The 21,636-nt window shown below is 45.9% G+C and overlaps 12 protein-coding genes and 2 non-coding genes across 14 annotated transcripts; 13 read left to right on the top strand and 1 right to left on the bottom strand.

Moving 5' to 3' along the window:
- Positions 1-196: 196 nt before the first annotated feature.
- IME2 (protein kinase) lies at positions 197-1,300 on the top strand (the record flags this gene model as incomplete). Its single annotated transcript, XM_020210361.1, has 1 exon — positions 197-1,300. A coding segment is annotated over one exon (1,104 nt), but the record flags the coding sequence as incomplete, so codon positions are not given.
- A 707-nt stretch (positions 1,301-2,007) lies between these two features.
- CANTADRAFT_55138 (uncharacterized protein) lies at positions 2,008-2,982 on the top strand (the record flags this gene model as incomplete). The annotated part of the gene is made up of 2 exons (XM_020210408.1): positions 2,008-2,242; positions 2,291-2,982. 2 exons carry the CDS (start codon positions 2,008-2,010, stop codon positions 2,980-2,982), a joined length of 927 nt encoding a protein of 308 aa, XP_020063014.1.
- Positions 2,983-3,934: 952 nt separating this feature from the next.
- Positions 3,935-5,035, top strand: CANTADRAFT_91344 (uncharacterized protein; the record flags this gene model as incomplete). Its single annotated transcript, XM_020211808.1, has 1 exon — positions 3,935-5,035. One exon carries the CDS (start codon positions 3,935-3,937, stop codon positions 5,033-5,035), a length of 1,101 nt encoding a protein of 366 aa, XP_020063013.1.
- Positions 5,036-5,598: 563 nt separating this feature from the next.
- On the top strand, positions 5,599-7,116 carry CANTADRAFT_91343 (MFS general substrate transporter; the record flags this gene model as incomplete). The annotated part of the gene is made up of 1 exon (XM_020211807.1): positions 5,599-7,116. The coding sequence occupies one exon, from the start codon at positions 5,599-5,601 to the stop codon at positions 7,114-7,116; it is 1,518 nt and encodes a 505-aa protein (XP_020063012.1).
- A 1,224-nt stretch (positions 7,117-8,340) lies between these two features.
- CANTADRAFT_26896 (MFS general substrate transporter) lies at positions 8,341-9,997 on the top strand. The gene has a single exon (XM_020207923.1). It carries the CDS (start codon positions 8,397-8,399, stop codon positions 9,882-9,884), a length of 1,488 nt encoding a protein of 495 aa, XP_020063011.1. The 5' UTR covers positions 8,341-8,396; the 3' UTR covers positions 9,885-9,997.
- Positions 9,998-10,142: 145 nt separating this feature from the next.
- CANTADRAFT_7369 (uncharacterized protein) lies at positions 10,143-10,832 on the top strand (the record flags this gene model as incomplete). Its single annotated transcript, XM_020211105.1, has 1 exon — positions 10,143-10,832. The coding sequence occupies one exon, from the start codon at positions 10,143-10,145 to the stop codon at positions 10,830-10,832; it is 690 nt and encodes a 229-aa protein (XP_020063010.1).
- Positions 10,833-11,510: 678 nt separating this feature from the next.
- On the top strand, positions 11,511-12,614 carry CANTADRAFT_91341 (zinc-binding alcohol dehydrogenase family protein; the record flags this gene model as incomplete). Its single annotated transcript, XM_020211806.1, has 1 exon — positions 11,511-12,614. One exon carries the CDS (start codon positions 11,511-11,513, stop codon positions 12,612-12,614), a length of 1,104 nt encoding a protein of 367 aa, XP_020063009.1.
- Positions 12,615-13,012: 398 nt separating this feature from the next.
- CANTADRAFT_t204 lies at positions 13,013-13,085 on the top strand. The gene has a single exon. It is a non-coding gene; the product is annotated as a tRNA-Ala (tRNA).
- Positions 13,086-13,475: 390 nt separating this feature from the next.
- On the top strand, positions 13,476-14,486 carry HMT1 (protein-arginine omega-N methyltransferase; the record flags this gene model as incomplete). The annotated part of the gene is made up of 1 exon (XM_020206903.1): positions 13,476-14,486. The coding sequence occupies one exon, from the start codon at positions 13,476-13,478 to the stop codon at positions 14,484-14,486; it is 1,011 nt and encodes a 336-aa protein (XP_020063008.1).
- A 495-nt stretch (positions 14,487-14,981) lies between these two features.
- Positions 14,982-15,389, top strand: CANTADRAFT_23004 (peptide-methionine (R)-S-oxide reductase; the record flags this gene model as incomplete). The annotated part of the gene is made up of 1 exon (XM_020206902.1): positions 14,982-15,389. The coding sequence occupies one exon, from the start codon at positions 14,982-14,984 to the stop codon at positions 15,387-15,389; it is 408 nt and encodes a 135-aa protein (XP_020063007.1).
- Positions 15,390-15,538: 149 nt separating this feature from the next.
- On the bottom strand, positions 15,539-16,489 carry CANTADRAFT_91338 (trans-2-enoyl-CoA reductase (NADPH); the record flags this gene model as incomplete). Its single annotated transcript, XM_020211805.1, has 1 exon — positions 15,539-16,489. One exon carries the CDS (start codon positions 16,487-16,489, stop codon positions 15,539-15,541), a length of 951 nt encoding a protein of 316 aa, XP_020063006.1.
- A 508-nt stretch (positions 16,490-16,997) lies between these two features.
- On the top strand, positions 16,998-17,450 carry MBF1 (Mbf1p; the record flags this gene model as incomplete). Its single annotated transcript, XM_020211104.1, has 1 exon — positions 16,998-17,450. One exon carries the CDS (start codon positions 16,998-17,000, stop codon positions 17,448-17,450), a length of 453 nt encoding a protein of 150 aa, XP_020063005.1.
- Positions 17,451-18,697: 1,247 nt separating this feature from the next.
- CANTADRAFT_t205 lies at positions 18,698-18,771 on the top strand. Its single transcript has one exon. It is a non-coding gene; the product is annotated as a tRNA-Ile (tRNA).
- An 845-nt stretch (positions 18,772-19,616) lies between these two features.
- Positions 19,617-21,323, top strand: CANTADRAFT_54156 (proline specific permease; the record flags this gene model as incomplete). Its single annotated transcript, XM_020210288.1, has 1 exon — positions 19,617-21,323. One exon carries the CDS (start codon positions 19,617-19,619, stop codon positions 21,321-21,323), a length of 1,707 nt encoding a protein of 568 aa, XP_020063004.1.
- Positions 21,324-21,636: the final 313 nt, after the last annotated feature.

Here is a 21,636-nt window from a genome sequence, read left to right as displayed (position 1 = left end):
AGTGGTCCACTGTAGAATTCAAGAAGAGCTGTACGCTTCCATGAATCCATTGTCTGGCGTAGTAATCGCTGGTGCCTGATACTGGTCTGAATGAAAGTTCGCATTCAATTGTTGCAAAAACTGCGACCACAAATCACCCGCTCAAAATCCATCACCTTTGGCGTTTAGTGCTCTTCTTGTTCCCACCAGGTAAACCATGCTGAGCTTGCCTCCCGACTTCAACAACCCGCCTCCGCAACTTCCCGTGAAGTCTCACCAAGAGAACTACCAGTCCCTCAGCAATTTGGGCAACGGGTCGTTTGGCACCGTCGAATTGGCGAAGTGCAGGTTTAGAAGCTCCAGCCTCTTGTGCCCACGTCAGTATAAGAAAGGGACCCTTCTCGAGCCATTGCAAGATGCTCAACACAATTTGACCTGCCTTGTCGCCATCAAAACTATGAAGAAAAGATTGAACACGTTGAAAGACTACACCCGAGTTAAGGAAGTGCGGTTTATCCTTGCGATCCCCTCCCATCCCTGTCTTGTGCAAGTTTACGAGATGTTCATCGATGACAAAAACTATCAGTTGCATATCGTCATGGAGTCGCTCAACCAGAATCTCTACCAGTTGATGAAAGCAAGAAGATCTGTCCGCTTTTCCCAGACTACCTTGAAAAGCATTTTGAGCCAGGTGTTGTGCGCCATTGGTCACATCCACAACAATAACTACTTCCATAGGGATGTGAAGCCTGAGAACATTTTGGTAATACCTACCCATCAGTACTACGGTTCGAAAGAAGCGATTCCTCCCCACAGAAAGCACGACAATTTCGTGGTAAAGCTAGGTGATTATGGATTAGCACGCCATATCCACAACTTGAAACAATACACCGCCTACGTTTCCACAAGGTGGTATAGATCACCAGAAATCTTGTTGAGACAGAAGTGGTATTCTCGCCCCATTGATATTTGGGCATTTGGGAGTGTTGCAGCCGAGATTGCAAATTTCACGCCATTGTTTCCGGGCTCAAATGAACTAGACCAGATTTGGCGAATCCTCAAAGTAATGGGCTCTCCTGTTTTGCCAGATACTTCTCAACAAACATTCATTCCTTTAGGAGGATTCTGGGGCGAAGCTCAAGATTTAGCACAAAAACTTGGTTTTGTCTTTCCAGCTGAACCAGGCGTGACATTAAGGCAGATGATCCCTGGATCAGCTAACAAAGAACTAGCAGATGTTGTCAAAGAGTGCCTCTCTTGGGATCCTCACTCTAGACCCACTGTTGATGCGATCGCTCGGATGCCTTTCTTCAGAAACTCGGCAATCTTGGGAGAATTTTCGAGGGTCCCCGACGTTGAAGAAGAGGATATGAAATTCGTGTTAAGGAGCAGAAACAAGTTCTCCTTCAATGCTAACAAACTTGGTGCAACATCAACAATGAAATCTGGATTCCAATCGATAAAGGAACTATTCACAAATGACAAGTTGAAAGAAAATGTCTACGAGGAAAACTTCGACATCGAACAAGTTCCAGTGGAGCTAGAGAATGAAGATGAAGAGAATGCTTTCTACGGAGAGATCATTAATGAGGAAGGTGATGGAGATGAGTCATTCGATGCGAGCAGCCAACCGTTACTTCCCGAGTCATCTGAGATTGCAAACATGATGGCAAATATCAAGAGCCTGAGCTTCGCTAATCCGGAGGAGGAAAATGAAGCTTTGTACAAGTGGGACCAGGCAGCAAACCGAGTATTGAAATTACGTTCCTCCTCTGCAGAAAGCACTGTTGAAGATTTTGGAAATATAGCCGATATCTCATTTGGAAGTGTTCAAGAACTTGTAACTTGATTCTTGGAGCTTCGGTTATCCGCAAGCTACTCTCTATTTCTTACGTGTTTGACAAAGCCCACCCAGCTAGCCCAAAAAAACTGACTCGGTGGAGTGGTTCCCCACAAAACCCAAAATGCAGGTGCGATCTAAAATATCTATAATCATACCACACTTTGTAGCAGTCAACCCTAGCCAGAATGTGTATTGTAATAGCTACAACAGAACATCCTCAGTTCCCCTTGATACTCTTGTCTAACAGGGATGAATACTTCAAAAGACCCACTCAAATGGCCACATTCCGAAAGGTTGATGATACAACTGAGATTCTTTCGCCGCTTGACTTGGGCAGACCAGAACATGGAACATGGATTGGCGTCTCTAACCATGGTAAGATAGCTGTTTTGGTCAACTACAGAGAGCCTGATTCTACCAGTGAGTATATGTTACAGTGTATCCAAACTAACTCATACTAACTACTAGCTGCACTTAGTCAGGTGTCACGAGGTGTTCTTCCCATACAGTATCTAATATCAGAAGAGGATGATGAAGAATGGCATAGCAATTTGCTGAAACGAATTGACTTAGGAAAAATAGGCGGGTTTACGTTCATCTATGGCAAATTGGGGGTCGATGACTCCTCCAAACTCAACCATCTAAATGTGTTGAGTAATCGAGGAGATAAAGGGACCCTTTTTGACTCGCATGGGGAGTCGAAACTACACGGAGACTTCAGCAAACAAAGAACTATTGGTATTTCGAACTCCTTGTACTACAATCCGTGGACAAAGGTAAAGATGGGCGAGGCGCTACTCCTGGGAATGGTCCAGACTTCCCTCGCTGAAGAATACAGCCAGGAACAAATTGTGGAAGCAGGCTTTCGGATTTTGAGCCAAAATACGTATGATCCTAAAATAAAGGAAGAAACGGGTTTCGTCAACAAATTGGCGGAGTTGCAGAACTCGATATACATTCCACCTTTAAAAACCCACCTAGCACCAGAGCAGGTCAATTCCGTTGCAGGCGATTACTATGGGACCCGTACTCAAACTATCATCTTGCTAGACCAGTACGGGTACTTACATTACTACGAGCGGGATCTCTTTGATAAAGATAGCTGTGAGCCAAGTGCTGATACTGGAACCAAGCACTATAAAATTAAAACTAAAAACTGACCCATCCGAAAGGATAGTGACAAAACGAACTCATGGTACTATGAACGGGTGCTGACAAAATGCTGAGGAGTAAGGTAGCTCGCCCATTATATGAAATATTCTGCAATAAATACTCCTTTAAAGCATGTAGTTGGCAAGCCCGGCATGGGGTGGGTTATACCCGTAGATCTCCTGTTTGTAGTCAAGAAACCAATAATTCCTACTGTCTAGACTCAAGACATTCAAGAAGACTCACTTTCTAGAAACGAAAATTCTACGAAGCCATGCAGTTCAGTCGTTGGTTTATTGATTCACAATCACAGCCTACTAAACCATACTGTTCAGCTGTTGGTTTAACAATGTCTCTACACCTATTAGATCAATCCAAACCACCAAGTAGTGTTGAGTCGTTGGTTATAACAAGTAGACCCCACAAGTCATAGTAACTAAAAGTGGAATACTTAATTAATTGGTCATACAAGCTAGACTCCACAATTGCTAAATAAGATATACACACCATCCAGGAATCGTCGTTGGTTGTTGCTAGTATTGCATCTTGTCCAATTCCCAAAGCTACTAGGGCATTACTCTTCCAGAATTTTCAACTTGCGTCTAGATATACAGTACCATCAGGCTTTTGAAGCTTTTTCATTAAAATTCTACATTTCTTTCATATGCGTAGTTTATCGGCTTCTTTGTAGAAATAAGTTCATACAAAATGATCTGGCTATTCCAAGCACTATAGGATGCATCTGCGGGAAAATGCAACCGCATAACAACGTTCCACCCCTTCCAATGTTCCAGACCTTTACACCCCATGGCAACCTCGTATCCTACCCCATTCGTCGTTCTAGAACTGTACCACTTAGAGTGATGTGGTAAAATCGTGCGCATCTGGAAAAGCACTGGATTCTATCGTCTGGACCCTTGCTATATATTCAGATCGCCACCCCAATTGAACTCTAGCACTGTCATGATAACCACACATCCATCACAGCCCTGTACCAGCTACTATCACAAGCTGGCAGTAGAGTCGGCAGAAACAGCGCGTCTTTTGATGTTTATCCCTGGCAACCCAGGCTTGGTGGAGTACTACACCACCTACTTGGACCTTCTTCAGGAGCAGTTCCCCACCCTCGAAATCGTGTGTGCCAGCCATGCTGGCTACCAAACTACCAAGTCGAAGGACGAAGAAGAAGTGCCCTACAAATACTACGGCTTGAAGTTCCAGACCCAGCACAAGCACGAGATCCTCAAGGAACACATTCTCCGCCACCATTCCCATGGCAAAAAGGTGGACCTTTACTTCTTGTCACATTCCATGGGGTCGTATGTTCTTCAGCGCTTGATCGTCAAGTTGAACGAAGATGTGGAATTGAAAGGGAAGTTCAAGATCAAGCTTGGTGGCTTCATCTGTCCAACTATCATCGACATAGCGCAATCTGACTCGGGGGTTTTGTTTACCAAACTCACCCGTTACCTACCCATCGTCCCCGTATTAGTCTTCTTCAGCACGCTATTGCAACTCGTTCTTTCCGAGCACACGATCAGAAGGATCATAGGAAGGTTTGTGGTGTCGAAGCCCAAGCTTGAAGACGACAAGTCGTTGGAGTCCTGGGCAAACTCCATCACCGGGTGTTACAACATATTCCGGGATGGGAAGATCATCAGGCACGCCATTGATTTGGCCCGCGAGGAAATGACGGATATAGTGCGAGATGACAAGTTCAACGATTGGTACTTCCAGGAGCTCCCGCTGCAGGGAACGAAGTTATGGTCGTTCTTCGCCCTTAAAGACCACTGGGTGCACGATCACAGCAGATCCTACCTTCTCTCGAGGTACCACAACCCCGAAAAAAATGTAGTATTCAATGTGGATGAGTTGGAAGACGGAATCACCCATAGTTTTTGCGTGGATCAAACTGTGGAGTTTGCCAACATTACCTTCCACTCATTAAGGAGGTTATTTCCAGATTTGCAACCCGGTTCCCAACAAGGGGTGGGTTCCCTCGCCAACAATGCCCTAGGAGAACTCAGAAACCGGGCGCCTACACACGCTGGTGAGGAGATCTAATCACGATTGGCTATGATATTTTATAAGTATGGTAACAAGACACAAGTATAATTGGCTCGCCTATTTCCGCTTCGAGAATGTTGGGCATACAGTATATGTAAGGCCATTATTGGGAGCCTATTGTGCCTATTATGCACAATCGTGCATAACGGCGGCATACTTCTAAGGGATGTAAGACTGAGAGATCAGAAAAAGCCCAACCTCGACTACTGAGTACTGGATAGCACGGGTGGTAGGACCCCAGCCTGCCCTAAGAGGCAATGGTCCAGGTACTTCTGTGAAGCACCTAAGCCTGGAAAAGGATCTGTGGGTACGTGTCTTGTCTGTAGAAATGCTTTTTCTCGCTAATCACCGTATATGTCTGTCCCAACGTCTGCCAAATATTTTTGTGTCATGGCGTAGTCATCTGAGTCGCCCGGTAAAAGCCGCGCATCCATGATTCATAGTCACTGCGAATCATCGTACTGACTCAACAGAATCTGGCTTTCCTGCCTCATCACTTCAAGAAAACTCAAGTATATAAGGATCAGCATTTCCCTCTCTCATTGCAATAATCATCAGAGATGTCCGAGAAATACTCAGCAGAAATGCCTGAAGCTGAAGCTCCAATTCGTGACGAACTTGACTCCAGCAAAGTCATCGACTCTGCTTCCGTTGATGAAAACTCCATCACTTCTGACCCTCAAGATATTGATCAAAAGAAGTTGGACAGAATCTACAGAAAGTTGGATTACAGAATCATCCCTGCCTTATGGTGTATGTACTTCTTGACTTCCTTCGGTGGTGGTGCTTACGGTAACACTTTGGTCATGAACAGAGACAAAGGTCACTCGCTTAGTCAACACTTGAGATTGAGTCGTAAGGATCTTTCCACTGCTTCTGCTCTTTACTACGTTGGTTACATTGTTTTCGATGTCCCAATGAACTTGATCATGACCAAGGTCAGTCCTCAATCTTGGTTGGCCAGAATTGTTATCACTGTCGGTCTCGTTTACACCTGTTACTCCTCCTTGAGCAACCCTGGTGGCTTAAAGGCCGTGAGATTCATCTCCGGTATGGTTGGTGCTGGTACTTGGCCAGGTATGAGTTACTACATCTCCTTGTGGTACCCTAACGAAAGAATTACCAGAAGAATTGGTTACTACTTCACTGCTACCCAAATTTCTGTTGCTGTCGGTGGTTTGGTCGGTGCTGGTGTCCAACACATTGATGGTAACAGAGGCTACACTGGATGGCAATGGATGTACTTGATCTACGGTGTTATTACCATGACTGTTGGTGTCTCCTTATTGTGGTGGTTGCCAGACAGACCTTTCAAGACTGAAAGTGAATCAACCGGCAAGCTCTCTACTTTCTACAACCGTTACTTCACTACTTCCCACCCATTGAACGAAGAAGAAAAGGCAATCCACCAATTGGACATTAAAGACAAGCAAGTTGTTGTCAAGTGGGGCTACAAGGAAGTCTTTGAAATCATCACCGATTTGAGAATCTGGCCTATCATCATCATGTACTTCGGTGTCGTCGGTTGTGGTATCGGTATCGATGTCTTCGCTGCTACCATCATCACTACCAACAACCCCAAGCTCACAGATGTCCAAGTTAACTTGTTGGTTGCTCCAATTTGGTTGTTCGACTTGGCCGGTATTTTGATCATGACTCCACTTGCTGATAAATTCAAGAAGTTCAGACCAGTCATCTTTTCCTTCGGTTGTTGTATCATTATGGCTGGTTTGTTCATTATGACCTACGCTCACGGCCCATGGAAGAAGTACTCCGGTATGTTGATCAGTGGTTTCGGTTTGGGTCCAACTGTTCCTATCTGTATGTCCTGGTCTAACGAAATTTTCTCCAAGAGATACGGTGATGTTGGTTCTGCCGTCAGTGCTGCCTTGGTCAGTGGTTTCGGTTCTCTTGGTTCCGTTACTGTCACCCGTGCCTTCTACAGTTCATGGCCTGCTGATGTCAAGAGACAATTCCACTACTCCAACATGATGTTGGTCATGTTGTTGGGTGTCAGTATCATGGCTTCCGGTGTCACTCACTTCTTGAAGGACAGAATCAGACAAGTCAAGAACTAATCGTGCAAACAAAATTTAATAGAAAACACAATGTTTGATGCACGTTTGCAGCATGGATGTCCTCTCTAATGGGAGAGACCAAAATTCATAGAAACTAATAATTTACATATATAATCTACATCAATGATTTTGACATCATAATAATTTAATATATCTTTCCTCGATCTTAATATCCAAGTATAATTTCTGGCACTCCGGTGATCGACCTGCGATGAGAAGGGCGGTCTACAACTGGCTTGAAAATAATAACCGTAGACGACCAAATACACTGACGCGCATATGCTTTACGGATATTAAATATGTAAACTCCGATACCTGAAATTCCATGATTTCCATTCAATCATCCCACCCATATTGCCGCAAGAATATTTTCGATCAGCGAAACTAGCTTGAAGGGGCTGTCCAAAGTGCTTCCCAATGCTGATCAAATACCAATATTAATGATCTAAGTGAATCGAGGCAAAGTACAAGATTCTCAATTGACTGCCTGCGAAGAAATCGGGTTGCAAAAATAATTTTGAGCGTTTGTGCCGTTCGGTGATGCGTGTAGAGAAAGCCTCTTCCTGTCAAATTTTTCAGTTCGATGGATATGCGGACTTTGGAATACTGCTGAACGGAAATGTATTAATGGGAGTGAGGAAGTGAAAATCCTGGTTTACCCGGTCAACTCAACAATGATTTGCCAAGTGTAATTAATACTCCTAAAGCCCTACAAAATAAAGCGTTCAACGGGTTTTGATTGGAAATGAAGACGCTGGTAGTACGATTTTATTGGCGGTGCCTTTTGTGATTTCTGTTAAGAGAATGTTGGGCGTCTAATAAATGTAGACGTAGGGCTATGATGCGTGTTGGCCTATTACTCTGCGCATACTATGCCGTGCATAATGTCCACGGATGATTCACAGGGTCTGCCGGAGAAATGGAAGAAATTGGAAGGCGGAAACCCTCAGCTGATTGGCTCACAAAAAATGCAGCTAAGGCATATTTCCGCTCGTCAGGTTTGTCTGGACGGAATACCACCCGAAACTGCCATTTAGAACCAGCCGTCCCTGCATCAGCACACCCAACAGCTTATCTTTCCTACCCAAAGACTCATAATTTTGCGCGCGAGTCATCTGACTCACTCGGGAGATGCCGCAATTACTTGACTCGTAGTCACACGGATATTCCCACGCAATCCTACCGAAAATAAATATATAAACTATAAAATACTGCATTGTAAATCGTTATTAGACTGACCTTAGTGCGAAGAAGCAACCCTGTCTAACTATTCACCAGACATGTCAGAATCACCAGTCCGTGACGAGATTGCTTCTAGCAAAGCTGACAAGACTGCTTCCATCGATGAGAACTCTATCAATTCCGATGCTCACGATGTGGATCCAAAGAAGTTGGACAAGATCTACAGAAAGTTAGACAGAAGAATCATCCCTGCGTTATGGTGCATGTACTTCTTGACATCCTTTGGTGGTAATGCATACGGAAACACCTTGACCATGAACAGAACTGCTGGACACTCCCTTCGTCAACAGTTAGGGTTGACCCGTAAGGATCTTTCCACTGCCTCCGCTCTTTACTACGTTGGTTACATTGTTTTCGATGTCCCAATGAACTTGATCATGACCAGGGTTAGTCCTCAATCTTGGTTGGCCAGAATTGTTCTCACTGTCGGTCTCGTTTACACCTGTTACTCTACTTTGAGTAACCCTGGTGGCTTAAAGGCCGTGAGATTCATCTCCGGTATGGTTGGAGCTGGTACTTGGCCAGGTATGAGTTACTACGTTTCCTTGTGGTACCCTAACGACAGATCTACTAGAAGAATTGGTTACTATTTCACAGCCGCTCAAATTTCTGCCGCTGTTGGTGGTTTGGTCAGTGCTGGTGTTCAAAAGATTGATGGTAACAGAGGCTACACTGGATGGCAATGGATGTACTTGATCTACGGTGTTATTACCATGGCTGTCGGTATCTCCTTATTGTGGTGGTTGCCAGACAGACCTTTCAAGACTGGAAATGAGTCCACCAACAAGTTGATGGTATTTTACAACAGGTTCTTCACCCCAACCCACCCATTGAGTGCAGAGGAAAGAGAAATTCACCGCAGAGACATCCAGCACAGATATGTGCTCTTGAAGTGGACTTTCAAGGACGTGGTCCAAGTCATCACCGATTTGAGAATCTGGCCTATCATCATCATGTACTTCGGTGTCGTCGGTTGTGGTATCGGTATCAGTGTCTTCGCTGCTACCATCATCACCACCAACAACCCTCACCTTACTGACATCCAGGTCAGTTTGTTGGTTGCTCCAATCTGGTTGTTCGACTTGGCCGGTATTTTGATCATGACTCCATTTGCCGATAAATTCAAGAAGTTGAGACCAGTCATCTTCTCCTTTGGCTGTTGTATCATCATTTGTGGTTTGTGTGTGATGACTTACGCGCACGGTTCCTGGAAGAAGTACGGTGGATTGTTGATCAGTGGTTTCGGTTTGGGCCCTACTGTTCCTATCTGTATGTCCTGGTCTGCTGAAATTTTCCAAGAGAGATACGGAGATGTTGGTACTGCTGTCAGTGCTGCCTTGGTCAGTGGTCTTGGTAACCTTGGTTCCGTCACTGCCACCTACGCTTTGTACACCGGATGGCCTGCTGACATCAAGAGACAATTCAAATACTCCAACATGATCTTGGTGCTGATGTTGGGAATCAGTATTATTGCCTCTGGAGTTACCCACTTCTTAAGGGACAAAGTCAGACAAGTCAAGAACTAGTTCATGGCTGCGTAATCTAAAGCATAATGTTTGTGCTACTAATACTTGATTGAGGTGGATCCCGTGATCGGATCTACCCCGAATTACATAAAAGAACAATTAATTAATTTCGTATCCACAATGTAGATCCCCTAAGCCCGTTTCCCAATGGGGAAGATCCCACCGGGGTCTGTTCTTGCACGTGACCCATTTCCCGTGACGTTTACCGTCATCAATTGTTTCACTACGCCTACAGCGGGCTGCTACACTACGACAGACATGGGAGGGGTCAGTCTGTATCAAACCTCGTTCAAGATCGACAAAAAGCGAAGACCTAGCCCCGCATCCTCCAGGCTAGGCAACCAGAAAGGCATCCAGGCCGAAAAGACCAGCAAGGTTGGTATTCACAAGTGGGCTACTGAACCCCACAAATCGTTGGTCTTCTCTTTAGGCAAGGACAATGACTTGATGGCAAAGAGGACTAATGTGCCGGGAACATCCATCATCAAGATCGACCACAAGAGGGTCAACTACGTGAACCCCAAGACCGAGTCCATCAAGTACCCAGAAATGTCGGGAATACGGCTCTTTGAGGGGCCCAACTCGATCCCAGTGGCGTTGGCACCGAGCTACCTCCAGCACAAGCCAACCAACGAGCAGGTGTTAGAGCTTGAGGCTGCCAAACCAGCACCCATGTTCAAGAGCCATGTGTTGAACAAAAAGGACGGTGCCCAGCCCCAGTTGATGAACGTCAGGCCTTACACCAACCTTGAGCCAGGCACCTCCTCGAAATTCAGTCTACAGAAACACCTCGAGGGCGAGGCTCCTCTTCCAGGCACCTCCATCATCTTCCCCAACGAGTACATACCGTTGGAGCAAGCATCGTACGCTGCCACGGAATCCAACACAGTGCGCTTGAACAACCAGAGCTCCAAAGACTGGCAAGTATTCACCATGGATCCCAGTTAGGACCCGAGTTGCTGGCAGTTGCACTATGACATCAGTCCACTAGCTTGCGGTACGTCCTCGATGACCGTCTCCTTCCTTCTCAGCACAGCATTTGCTCCAGTCTCGCGTTGCCCGTATCCAGCCATTGACTGGGCCACTACATTCATCTCGTCATACAGTATTTAGTTCTTCCGGCCCAACCACCGCCATTTCATCGACACTCCGCAAATCTCGTAGATCGCTCCAGTACGAAAGCTAATCTTGCTAGCGGTTGTGTACCCGTGCTATAACAATTACGATCAACTACAAGAGGGGTTGCTCGTCCCTAGTTGCAATTGCTGTACTGCATGGAACCCGGGCCAACGCTCATTTTAAGTTCTGGAAACTTCCACCGTGCTCATCGGAGCCCACTGTGGGAAGTGCGCTACCAGCTGCTCCTTGTAGTTTCCAATAGGTTGCGGCAATTGACGGCAACTTGACGCATCCCAACAACCGTGGTGAGCAAAACAGTGATTCACCAAGGATCGCGAATTCCCACTTCTGCATGGTTCATAATGCAAGAATAGGAAATTAGTAATATTTCCTTACTAATGCAAATCTCAATATAAATCTGCCACGGTTATCCTCAAATACACAGTATATAAAAAGGGAACGTTCTCCGCATCCAATTCCTTTCTAAACATCAATTCTTATACAATAATGTCTACCAACCAAGCTGTCTTAAGTGGAATCCTCGAGTCCGGAAAATTCACCAAGGTGATCCAAAGACCTTTCCCAGTCATCGATGATGACCAAATTCTCGTCAAGGCTGTTGCTTTCGCCGCTAACCCCACCGACTGGAAGCACGCTGTGTACCAAATCGGACACGAGGGTGACATTGCTGGTTCCGATGCCAGTGGTATCGTCGAACAAGTCGGTAAGAACGTCAAGGGTTTTGAAGTGGGTGACATTGTCTCTTCCTTCATGCACGGTAACTTCTCCACCACCAGAGGTGCCTTCTCCCAGCACTTCATTGCTGACCCTGTCACCACCATCAGATACGACAAAACCCAAATCAAGAACACCCAATTGCCTGTTGGTGTCACTCCAAGCGGCACCGTCGACACATTCGAAGGTGCTGCTTCTGTCACCTTGAGTTTGACTACCGTGGCTTTCACCTTCGCTGACAGTTTCAAGGTCTCCTACGACAAGTCCAAGAACGCTAACAAGACAGTGTTGATCTGGGGTGGTGCTACCTCTACCGGTATCATTGCCATTCAAGTCGCCAAGGAGATCTATGGCTTAAATGTCATCGCCACCGCTTCCAAGAAGAACCACGAGTTCTTGCTTAGCTTGGGTGCCGACCAAGTCTTTGACTACAACGACAGTAATGTCATTGAGGACGTCAAGAAGGCCGCCAATGGCAGCATCGCTTATGCCTACGATACTGTTTCCAGCGAAGAGACCTTCCAACAAACCTACGATGCCACCGAAGGCTCTCCAGATGTCATCCTCGAGAACTTGATGAACTTGAGTGAAGACCTCCTCAAGCTTGACAGCTCTAGAAAGGTCACTTTCTCCAAGCTTCTTGCCTATGTCGCTGATGGTAGAACTCACCATGTCTTTGGACATGACTTTGTTGCTACTCCAGAAAGTCTTAAGAACTACAACCAATTCTGGAACGATATTGTGCCAGACCTCATCAAGACCATCAAGACTCCAAACTTAAAGGTTTTGGAAAGCGGTTTGGAATCTGCTAACGAAGCTTTGGCTTTGGTCTACGAGAACAGAGTCAGTGCCCAAAAGGTTGTTTTCAGACCATGATTACTTAAGTAAGCCTCTAGAGGCGAAAGTATACATTTACGATAATGCAATATTAACGAAAGACAATTTATTGGTAGTTCTCTGTAGGGTAGAATTGGTCATAACAAATTTTGAACAATTTTGTCAAAAAGCTATAAATTCTTGAAACCGTCTGTGAAACTTCTCGCAATAACGACAAGAGACAAATTGAGCTTTTTGCAGTCTAAACAGAAATTTCTTTTCTTGAGCTATCTTATTGGGCATTTCAGAGTTTATCGTAGCTTGAAATCATTTACTTATAATCACTATTATACTATGGTTCTTGAAACAGTAGATGTTGGTAGCCCAAAAAACCTGGATCACGTGATAAAATTGCTGGACGACTTGAATTTTATCCTCACTCTTTATCACAAGAGATAGGGCGTGTGGCGTAGTTGGTAGCGCGTTCGCTTAGCATGCGAAAGGTCTCCGGTTCGACTCCGGACTCGTCCATTCTTTTTTGCTTTTTACAAGACGGGAGCCTAAGCCGCTGTCGCTTTCTTACACCCTGCCAGTGTCGAAGCTGGACCACATTTTGACGCAGGATCGCGCGTTTTCCGTCATATCAAAGACGTTGGTACTGGGTTATCGGTTTTTTGCTGATGCATGCTAGTTGCAAGTGCCGATTGCACACTAACAACAGACGAAACAAATCCACCAATATTGGGAGATCCCAAGTTGACCAAGAAAGCTGCCAGTAGATCACTTCAACAACCGTACCTCTTATCGATTATGGTAGCCCCACACCTCGCATCGTATCTCCACTGCTCATCGCGATTTCTTTTTTCACTCCAAAAATTCGCCCTTATAAAGCAGACATAATTTGTTGTTTATCCATCAAACATGTCCTCCGCTACCAACAAGGATACATTGCCATTCACCGAGCAGCACTACTTCTCTTCGTATGACCATTTCGGTATACACGAAGAGATGTTGAAGGACACCTCCAGAACATTGAGTTACAGATCTGCCATGTACAAGAACAAGCACTTATTCAAGGACAAAATTGTGTTAGATGTTGGATGTGGTACCGGTATCCTTTCTATGTTCGCTGCCAAGGCTGGTGCCAAGCACGTGTACTCGGTCGATATGTCTAACATCATCGAAAAGGCCCGTGAAATTGTCAGCTTGAACGGATTCGAAGACAAGATCACCCTTTTGCAAGGCAAATTGGAGGACATCACCTTGCCAGTGGACAAGGTTGACATTATCGTTTCGGAATGGATGGGTTACTTCTTGTTGTATGAGAGCATGTTGGACACCGTCTTATACGCTAGAGACAAGTACTTGGTGGAAGGTGGTTTGATTTTGCCAGACAAGTGTAACATGTACATTGCTGGTATTGAAGACGGCCAATACAAGGACGAAAAAATTCACTACTGGGAGGACGTCTATGGGTTCGACTACTCTCCTTTCATCAACGTTGCCATGGTTGAACCATTGGTCGACACTGTCAACAACAATTCTTTAATCACCACTCCTCACAAGTTCTTTGAGTTCGATATTAACACTGTCACCAAAGATGGCTTGCAATTCCACAAGGACTTCCAATTGGAGGCCATTGACAACGACTTGTGTCACGCATACATTGTTTGGTGGGATGCTATCTTCCCTGGTGACGAAAAGGTCACCTTGCCAACTGGCCCAATGGACCAGTACACTCACTGGAAGCAAACCGTGTTCTACATGGACCAGGTGTTGGACCTCAAGAAGGGTGATGTGATCAAGGGTAAGATCGCTTCCAGACCAAACGACAAGAACCCAAGAGAATACGACATCGAGATCGAATGGGACCTCGCAGTCAAGGACAAGTTGAGAGAAAAGAAGGGTAAGTACAACTACTTTATGAGATAATCGCCACCCCATCATTTCCTCCAGTTTTCTCAGGCTTTCAGCTTTTCTCAGCTTTTCTCAGGATTTTCTGAGGCTTTCTCAAGGTTGTTACTGCTCCACAGGGCCAGCCAACTCCACACACTCACCAGCCACTTAGCTGGCTCTATAGCTCCATAGCGTAATACTAGACAGGGTCACCTAGATCCATTTTTCGGGAGACAAGCATTTCCAGGGCGTATGGTCGTTCGATACATTGCCAACATTTAAACCCGTTACCACCAATAAATTCTGTTCCACTTCCTGTGTCTACAAGGAAGATGTCAACAAGTTGCGTACCTCACAAAGACTGTTGCTTTGGTGTCCTCACGAGGAATGGCCAAAATTCGATCCCTAAATGTGATCACACTGCTCGCTTTAATGTCGCACCCATTAATTTTCTAGTGGCAACTGATGTTCCGTTTACTAACGAGATCTACTCCACGCAAGAGTCCATTCCCACGCCACAACTTGCTTCAAATGTCGACCATCCCCAAGTCCGAAGAAGAATGGAGAGCGGTGCTTTCGCCCCAGCAGTTCAAAGTTTTGAGAAAGCAGGGTACCGAGGCCCCATACACTGGCGAGTACACCTCAACGCCAGCCACCGAAACTGGCCATTATGCTTGTGCTGGGTGCAACCAGCCATTGTACAAGTCACTGACCAAGTTCATTGCCCACTGTGGTTGGCCTGCGTTCTATCAGGCCCTTCCTGGGGCAATCACAATCAACCGTGAGACCTCATTCGGTATGGTTCGTGAGGAAATGAGGTGCTCCAATTGCGATGGCCACTTGGGGCACATTTTCAGAGGCGAAGGGTACAAGAATCCTACCGATGAAAGACACTGTGTGAACAGCGTATCGATTAAATTTGACAAAGAGGATCCATAGTTACTTATATATGTTAGGTCAACGCAGGACAATGGATGTGACGCTAACGGGGTGGTAAAAGCATGATTTGAAGTAGGTTAGTTCATAAGTCTTGGATGAAAAATGTTCCATAATGATTATGTTCTGAAACTAACAGGGGGGTTCGTCCTCTAAAGGATACCTGGGAAAATGACGTTTCTTCTCAACTTCTTGTACTCGTCACCGAAGGTCTTCAAGTATCTCTTGTGTCTCTTGATGGCCCAGGTGGTCATAGTGGCACCTCCCACAATGGTGAACACCAACGAAGACCAGTTGCCAATCAACACCGTGAACACGGACCAGCCCAAAATCTCGAACAAGTAGTTGGGGCACGAGACGAGGTTGAACCCGTAGCCGTAGGGAATGGCGTACTTCTTAGAGTCCTTAGCTCTCAAGTTGGCCAAGTTGGCGTGAGCCTTGTAGTTGGACAACTCAAAGAATGCCCACAATCCAGCCAAGGCCCAGTTGACGGTGCAAGGCAAGTCGTTGGCGTGGAAGATGTACGAACCCAAGGGATACTTGCTAGCGGCCTGGACCACGAAAGGTGGGGCCAACGAGAACAAGGAGATCAAGAGACCAGACAAGATCCAGTAGTGGGCAGAATTTCTGATGATGAAGGTTGCAGGCATGGTTGCGGAAGAGAACTTGTGCACGAACACGGTTTCGTACTCTCTCTTGAGGTAATGCAAGGTGGACAAGACCACAGCAAACCTCTGACTCTGGGTAGGCTTCAACCCACAGTTGATGGACAACAGGTAGACCAATGGCACCAAAATCAAGGGTCCGAGGTATTCCACGATGTAAACGGTTCTCCAGGCGATTTGAGGACCCAAATCCTTGACTTGGAGGTTAATTGAAGACGCGGTCTTGGGGAACCCGTTCTCAACAAACGTCTTGTCGGCATCCAAAGCAATCTTCTTGTCGCCTTCAACCTTGTTCAATCTGATTCTGTACTGGGACTTTCCATTGTTGGACATGCTGACCAATTGGATCAACTCTGAGACCTTGGACTCAACCGTGAGGTCATCTGTGGATAAGTCCTTGATGGACTTTGAGCGTGACTTGACTTCAATGGATACCATTTTGCTATCCTTGTGTAGTGTGAGAAGTGTTTATGAGGAGATGATTTTCACCCACCAGGTTACACGTGACCAGTCTTCAATCGAGAAAACTGGAGCAACTGCTCACCGAAATCGTGCTTTGGACATGATCTCAAGACTATGACTACACTCACCTACGTAGACCCAGAGAGCTCCAGGGATAGGCACTGAATTACAGTTTCCTGCTCTTCCGGATGGTAAAGTGCACCAGGCAGCTTTTGGCCGCAACTCCGGCTTGATTGCTATCGCTCACTTGCAAGAGTACATAATCAAGCAGCCGTATGACAGCAGGACACCACCTCAGTCACTGGACTACTAGCAATTGGCGGTGCCAATCATTCTAGAAAGTTCGAGGCCGGTCGTGCGCGCGTGCCAAAAAAATTCGCTGACTGATTGATCCGGTGACTAACACCAATCTCAGCCCTTAAGTATCCAACGCCTCCAGGTTTACTATACCTTTTTCAACACTAAACATACCAAATAAATCATAATGTCTGACTGGGATAACGTTACAATCATTGGACAAAAAGCCAGAGTCGGTGGCGGTGGTCCAAGACAACAGGTTGCCCGTACTGCTGGTCAATTGAACGCAGCCAGAAGAACCGGTGCTGTTGTCGGTACCGAAAAGAAGTACGGTACTTCCAACACCAAGTCCAACCCAGAAGGCCAAAGATTGGCCAAGTTGGACGACACTGACGACGTGGTTCAGGTCAAGAAGCTTGACGTGAACGTCGGTAAGGCAATCCAACAAGCCAGACAAGAAAAGAAGTTTACTCAAAAAGACTTGGCCACCAAGGTCAACGAGAAGCCAAACGTCATTAACGATTACGAAGCCGGTAGAGCCATTCCTAACCAACAACTCTTAGCCAAGTTAGAGAGAGCTTTGGGTGTGAAGTTGAGAGGTAAGAACATCGGTGAACCTTTGTTCAAGAAGAAGGATTAATTCCGGTTAATGATAATGATGGGTTTTCTCGGTTTTATAGTTTGCATTATACGAGTATCTGACTGACTGAAAAATTTCAACTTGTAGATTCAGAAGCAGTGGTTGACTGAAACTTGCACATTAGTCCAATTCACCAAGATTGGCCAGGTCACGTTGATAACTTTGGAGTTGATTCTGTTGCCGTTAGTGATGGCGAAAGATGCTGAAACGATGAACATTCGTAGCTTTTGGATTTCTCCAGACTTAGCCTCCTCAGCTCATCATCGTGCACATATCAGCACTGCAACCTCGGTCTATCTGATGCAGAGAGATCTCTTTTTTCTTGGTGTGATGGTATTTTCGAAAGTCCACTGATAAGCCTGGCAAGAATAATATCTCACCACCGCATTAGCGGAAATGTCTCTAATTAACAGCACATTATAGCGGCCCTCAGAAGATAACCCAACAGAAAGAACGTGCCTCCATTGATTGAAATATACCCAAAAGTTTCCCGACATTGCTCCCCCAAAGGCACCACCACATTCGACTCCACTTCTTACTATCGGCTATCGGAAAACCAGAAAATCAGGCAAGTTTAGCGCCGTGTGAATACCCCATTTTCTGAAACCAGAGCTAGTATGGATCAAAAACAGAAACTGTTAACGACCCGACGTATACCGAAACGTGGTTATCCGAAAAGCAGTACCAGAGATAGTTACCGAGGGGTGGGGTAAAGCATGAACAGGAAAATTGGCCAGTGCTCGTCGTGCCAAGATTGCGGATAATTTTCCAATGGGTGAGGAACCACCGAACGTATGACTTGATTTGGATTCAAATCGGTAACTGCCCCACACATTCGTTAAGCGGGTCCAACCAATCAAGCATTGTGAGAGTTTCGAAATTACGAGGTTGGCTAGATCCATCACTGGGTTTTTTTCTTTTTTTATTTTTTTTTTACCAAATGTACCTATTAGATGTGTACGTTACCTAACTAAGAGGAAAATGTGGAGAAATCGTAAAAGGTCACGGAAGCTGCAATGGTCCAACACAAGTGCCAACTAGTACGTGGCGGGTGACCAGAGGGTTTGCAAACCAAGGTTGGCCCAGTACATGGCAGGTATAAGCGAAAAAGGTAGCCTTGGAGCCAGCGGTGTGTGAACATGGTACGCATTGAACCCTGTGGTTGGTGGTGCGGCGAGAAGCATGTCACGTGGTTTCAGGTTTGATGTCAGAGCATAATGAAGCATAGATATATATTTTCTCGAAGAGGTCCCTTGGCCCAGTTGGTTAAGGCGCGGTGCTAATAACGCCGAGATCAGCAGTTCGATCCTGCTAGGGACCATTTTTTTGCATCGCTAAACACTTCCGAAAACAACCCCGAGGCGCTATCTCACCACCGCACTTACCCCGTCTTTGCTGGGCTTGGCTTGTTATGAACCCGTGAAGAACGTTACGATATCAGCCATTACCCCATATCTTAGGCGCCAATATCAGCGATAAGTGGCCTTCCCCACACGCACCCATACCGTTCCCACCGGCACTAGACCACCGGTGGTGATGCGGTGAACGCTGCAGGCGGGGCATTGCCCCGTTTGCTACAGACAGAGGGTCCTGTAGGATGAAAACTTTTCTCTGTGGCGTGGGAATAAATTGGCTGGTGGAGCCATCGGGCAAAAGTAGCGATGAGCCGATCAGATTGCCAGCGTGGATAAATGCGGCGTCCACAATAAAGATACGACCAGCGATAGGAACCCAGCATCGAAGCTTTGGCAGGAACCAAAAATATCTCTAGATAGCATGCACAGCACATAGCCTCCTCTCGCTTGGTATTCCCCCAATTTGCTCGGTGCTTGGAGACCCCACTCAAGATCCATCCCGCACAATATTAAGTTTTGTGCAGCCCGGAGGTCGCGCCCATCTCGCTAGGATTTGCCCAGCGAGAATAGCCGTTCGGCACTTTTGTCAACTGTGCCGTATCGAGCTATCTTAGTATGGCCAGGTTAAGAAAATCACCACCCCGCCTGCCTGTACGCCGTCCGTTAAGATAGGCCTGCAGCAGCGTACAGGTAAGACGCCATAGCTTGTGCAATTAGCTTATCTAGTGTATCGATATAGATAAGAGCGGGTGTATAAAATCAATGGTGCACCCGCCAAAAATTCAGGTCAGCCACTATCATCCCAGTCATCATGAGCGACTCTAAACCAACTGCGCTGAAGCCTAGCATTTACAGGTCCAAGTCTTCGTTTCTTGACCTAGGCATCTCCAACTCCAGAGTGGTCCATGTGGACGAGAAGGGCAAGATGATGTCGCCCTCCAACTCCCACAGCACGCTCGAGACCTTCAACGAGGATAGTTTGGAAAGAGGCTTAAAGTCCAGACATGTCCAGCTTATCGCTATCGGGGGTGCTATCGGAACCGGTTTGTTTGTGGGGTCTGGTGCCATCTTGTCCACCTGTGGACCGGCCAGTTTGTTCGTGGCCTATCTCATCATGAGTTTTGTCATCTATTTTGTTATGCAAATGTTGGGAGAAATGACCACATTCTTGCCCTTGCCAGGAAATGGTGCCCAATCCTTCGTTAACGACTACTTGTCGGACTCGTTTGGGTTTGCAATCGGCTACAATTACTGGTACGCCTTCAGTATTTTGGTGGCTGCCGAGGTGACTGCTGCCGCAATCGTGGTGGAGTACTGGACCGAAAGCGTCAACATCGCTGCTTGGATCTCAATCTTGCTTGCGTTGACCATCGCTCTTAACATGCTGTCGGTGAAGTTCTTTGGGGAAGCCGAATTTTGGTTCGCTTCCTTGAAGTTGATCGCTCTTACCGGATTGATTATTCTTGGTGTTGTGTTGTTCTTTGGAGGCGGTCCCAACCATGACCGCTTGGGTTTCAGATACTGGAAACACAGTCCTTTCAAAGAGCATTTGGTTGAAGGATCTACCGGTAGATTCCTTGGAATTTGGACTGCCATCATCAAATCTGGTTTCTCGTTTATTTGTTCTCCTGAACTTGTGGCAACCGCAGGCGGTGAATGTCAAAAGCCTAGAAGAAACATCCCCAAGGCTGCCCGTAGATTTATCTACAGATTGGCCTTCTTCTACGTCATCGGTGTCTTGGTCATTGGTGTCATTGTCAGCTCCAATAACAAGAGATTGTTGTCTGGTGGAAGTGACGCTTCTGCCTCTCCATTCGTGATTGGTATTCAAAATGCCGGTATTAAGGTTTTAAACCATATTATCAACGCTGTCATTTTGACTTCCGCTGCATCTGCTGGTAACTCCTTCTTGTACTCTGCATCCAGAGCTTTGTACTCGGTTGCTTGCAGAGGCAATGCTCCTGCCGTTTTCAAGACTACCAATAGATTTGGAGTTCCATACTACTGTGTGGCTGCCTCCTCTGTTTTTGGCTTCTTGTCTTACTTGAATGTCTCCAGTTCTTCTGCAAACGTTTTCGCGTGGTTCTCCAATATTTCAACCATCAGTGGTTTCATTTCTTGGATCTTGGTAGCCTTCGCCTACTTGAGATGGAGAAAGGCTATTAATTACCACGGCTTGTCGGAGAGAGTGACCTTCAAAACCCCATTCCAACCATATGGCGCTTACTTTGTCATCTTCTTCATTTCACTTGTCACCATAACTAACGGTTATGCTGTATTCTTTGATTTCAAGGTAGGTGACTTCTTGGCTGCTTACATTACCTTTCCTATTGTTGTCGTGCTTTATGTTGCACATAGGTTCTATGCCTGGAAAGTGAATGGCGTTCAATACTGGTTAAAGCCAATCAAAGACATTGACTTGATAACAGGCTTGGATATAATAGAAGAAGAAGACAGATTAGAGCCTGATCCAATTCCAAAGAACTGGGTCGAAAGAATCTGGTACTGGATCGCCTAATTCCATAATTATTCATGAGAAAAATATATTTTACTAACGCGATCGATTGTAATCTAGTCGACAAGAAACACAACGTATACACAATTTTTCTCCAGAGAATGGGCATCCTCAAATGGGCTGGATTCTAGCCAGAATCTATACCGCCTGAAAAGCAAACAAACAGTTTACGTTTATAGAGACATAGCTAATTTCACAAGAGGCAATATCCTGCCTCCTCTACAAAGTGAACCGCATCTTTTTTTCGTTAAATAAGTGGCTGTTGGCAATCCTGTACTACATCCCTACACTATTCTACATTTGCACCCATCGCGTA

The sequence above is a fragment of the Suhomyces tanzawaensis genome (assembly GCF_001661415.1).
Source record: "Suhomyces tanzawaensis NRRL Y-17324 unplaced genomic scaffold CANTAscaffold_6, whole genome shotgun sequence".
In the NCBI taxonomy this organism is placed as follows: domain Eukaryota; kingdom Fungi; phylum Ascomycota; class Pichiomycetes; order Serinales; family Debaryomycetaceae; genus Suhomyces; species Suhomyces tanzawaensis.
Note: the sequence above shows the minus strand (reverse complement) of the source record. Positions and strands in the feature narration are given on the sequence as shown.